Genomic DNA, 2982 nt, shown 5'->3' on the forward strand with positions numbered 1-2982 from the left:
TCCAGTCTTTCCTTCTCCTGTCTCTCCCTCTCCAGTCTTTCCTTCTCCTGTCTCTCCCTCTCCAGTCTTTCCTTCTCCTGTCTCTCCAATCTCTCCTTTTCCTCCTTCTCCTCCTTCTCCCTCTCCAATCGTTCCTTTTCTGCCCTCTCCCTTTCTTGTCTTTCCTTCTGCTCCCTCTCCAGTCTTTCCTTTTCCAGCTTTTCCTGCTCGACAGCTTTCTCCTTTTCCAGTCTTTCCTTCTCTACCAACTCAGCCTCCATCTTAAGCCGTGCCACTTCAAGGTCTTTCATCTTCTGAGCCCAAGCTACCTCCCTCTTTTCATCCTCCTCAGCTAGGAGTGCCCGGATCTCGGCCAGAGCAATCCTAGCAATCCTTTTGGCCTCCATCTTCTCGTGAATCAGCCTCAGCTCATTTCTCAGAGCCGCACGCAGCTTCACGCCTCGGTGTGGATGACTTGAAGTTTGAGCTGAAAGATTTCAGCCAACCAGTTAAAGAGGATTATCTTCCACAAACACAGTAACGGAGTTATGTGAGAGATGTTAGTTAATTTATTGTAAAACTAGACTAACAGCTAAAATTAGCTTAAGTTAATTCTTTAGTTTTGTACTTTGTAAGACATAGGCATACCCATATTACTAAGAACTATTTGGAAAGGGATAAGTATTTGCTAGTTATACCTTAATACATGAATATGTACATAATTATGTATATATTTTGAATGTCACGTTTTATGGACTGAGTTTCTTGGTGCATAAAGTACCCTACGCTGCTGCAGGTCACAAGTGACGCTAAAGGTAAGAAGGTTTTACGAGCCAAAGATTCCACTTTGTCTTATTAAGGTCTGGATTCATTTGCTTACACTACTGACTAGCAACTCACTAGGGGCGGGATCTTTAATTGCAAGGCAGCCAACAGTCCGAAGCAGTGATGTACAGAGACTCCTGCTCCATTTATGGCTGTTGACATGTTGACACCTCAAAGCAAAAGATGTTTACCAGAGTAGGCTGTGGGCAGCTAGATAATACAACAAAGATATAAGGAAGACAAAGAAGGATAATATAAACCATAACATCTACAAAAATTGATTGCTATTGTAGGACTAAATGGTAGCACAGTTGGTAGCATTGATAGATAGAAGCAACAAGGTACTGGGTTCATTTCAGGTACCCTCGCTGCCTCCCGCAGCCCAAAAACAAGACGGTTAGGTGAACTGTGATGTGTCATATCTAGTCTTTATTTGATTAACTCATTACCAATGTAACGAGTGATTTTATCCTCTCAATGCGGCAGTTTTTGGCGCATGTGTGATTTTGTTGTGCAACTAGTTTACCCTACATGCGAATGTTTATTTTGCTTGCGGGTGTTTTGAAATAAATGTGATGCAATAATCTTGTCCTTAACCTTCTACAATGTGCAAAAGTTAGGAGAAATTAGTGCACAGCAAAAAAAAACATCAATATTTTTTAAAATAACTGTGTTTGCTCTTAATCTGAGCAGGTAAATAAGATGAATTCCAACCGGAATTAGTATTTTTACTCTTAGAATGACATAATTATATATTATGCACTAAAAATAAGATAGCGTAGATGTTTTTCCTGATTTTAAATGCAAATAGTCTTATTCAATTGACAAAGTATCTCACTTACCTGCTCAAGACTTGCTTAGATTAATATTTGTTTTCATTGGATGGTGATTTACATTTCTAAACATTTTGTTCCATGCATTATAAGCATTGCAGCTACTAAAGGTCAAGTACTGATTTATATTCATATTCTTTGGTTTTGGATCGTCTGCAGACTTTAGTACCTTTGGTCGTGTTTTTTTCAGATCCTTCTGAAGTCTCTCCTGACACAGAAAGCAGAAACAACCAGTCAAATGAAATCGTCTACCACAGCTGCTGTTTTCATGCTGAGCTCAGGCCTTCAAACCTTTTCTACAGATGAGCAGCAGTCAATAAGTCTGCATGCGAGCCGTAAGTGTTCAACACAGAGTCGTGCATGCTGAGAGCAGTACACCACACCAAGCAGAAAACCACAAGACGGAGATAAAAAAAGGTTCACATAGCTTAAAGTGAGAACTTCCTGTCGATGAATTAATGCTGCCTCTATGGCGACATCAGCTTCAAACTGAACCCTTCCAGCCTGAAAGCCTGGTTTATGCTCAGAAACCAGGTCGTCTGCGTGTGTGTTGCAGTTAACGCAGAAACTCTGGTGCACCTCCCAAAAATTGTAGCCGACCGCAGACAGGAGGCTAATTGGTCAATTCTACATCCTCTCTACTCTATGCGTATTTCCTGTTTGGTTCCTAATGGCAGAAACTCTGGTTGTAGTGCAATCAACAATGCCAGGTCCGCCTCGAACACTGTCCCAGACACCGTGCAGGACGCTAGTTTGTAACTCTGTGCGACGGTCTGTTGGTTTGCACCCGGAGCCAAAACACGCAGCGCCACGGCCAGTCTTTGGGGAACACTCATGGGGGAACTGTGTGTGGCGTCCAGCGTTGGATGAGGGGTTGAAGACGGTGAGCAAGCTCGTCAAACTGACACACGGACACCCACAACCCTAGCTAGTTCCTGATTGGCGCTCTGGCGTGGAATAACAGAGCACTGACCACGCTTCAATATTGGGCATAAATGAAAATTACCTGCGACGCACTGCATGGAGGATAACCAGCCCCTTATAGGTTTATCCCTTAAATGTCTGTCTTCCATTCATTTATACCAACTAGGTTTCTAGAATTTGCTTCTTTCATCTGAGGAATATTGCAAAAATGAGCAATCTCCTGTAGGCTTGTCCCGATCTGATCCACGTATCGGATCGGCACGCCGATATTGGCAAAAAAATGCGTATCGGCAAAGCATGTAAAATGCCGATCCAGTTTTTAAAAAAAAATCCGGTCCGTATTTTCCAGTTTCGCCGATTGAAACGATCCATTCCACTATTTCCCTGTTTTGCATTTTTATTAAAACTTACAGTAATACTT

General features: G+C 42.2%; 1 protein-coding gene across 1 annotated transcript in view; it reads right to left on the bottom strand.

Annotated features, from left to right (window-relative positions):
* Positions 1-11: 11 nt before the first annotated feature.
* The window catches only part of LOC107098913 (stress response protein NST1-like), a gene marked incomplete at its 3' end in the record, with an annotated part of 17154 nt that continues 14183 nt past the window's right edge, over positions 12-2982 (bottom strand). Inside the window, exons 5-6 of the mRNA XM_015396803.1 lie at positions 1807-1845; positions 12-466 (exon numbers count right to left, since the gene is read on the bottom strand). Coding sequence (XP_015252289.1) covers positions 12-466; positions 1807-1845 — 494 coding nt within the window. The remainder of the gene's footprint in view (positions 467-1806; positions 1846-2982) is intronic.

This window comes from Cyprinodon variegatus, unplaced genomic scaffold (assembly GCF_000732505.1).
Source record: "Cyprinodon variegatus isolate N-32 unplaced genomic scaffold, C_variegatus-1.0 Scaffold821, whole genome shotgun sequence".
NCBI lineage: Eukaryota > Metazoa > Chordata > Actinopteri > Cyprinodontiformes > Cyprinodontidae > Cyprinodon > Cyprinodon variegatus.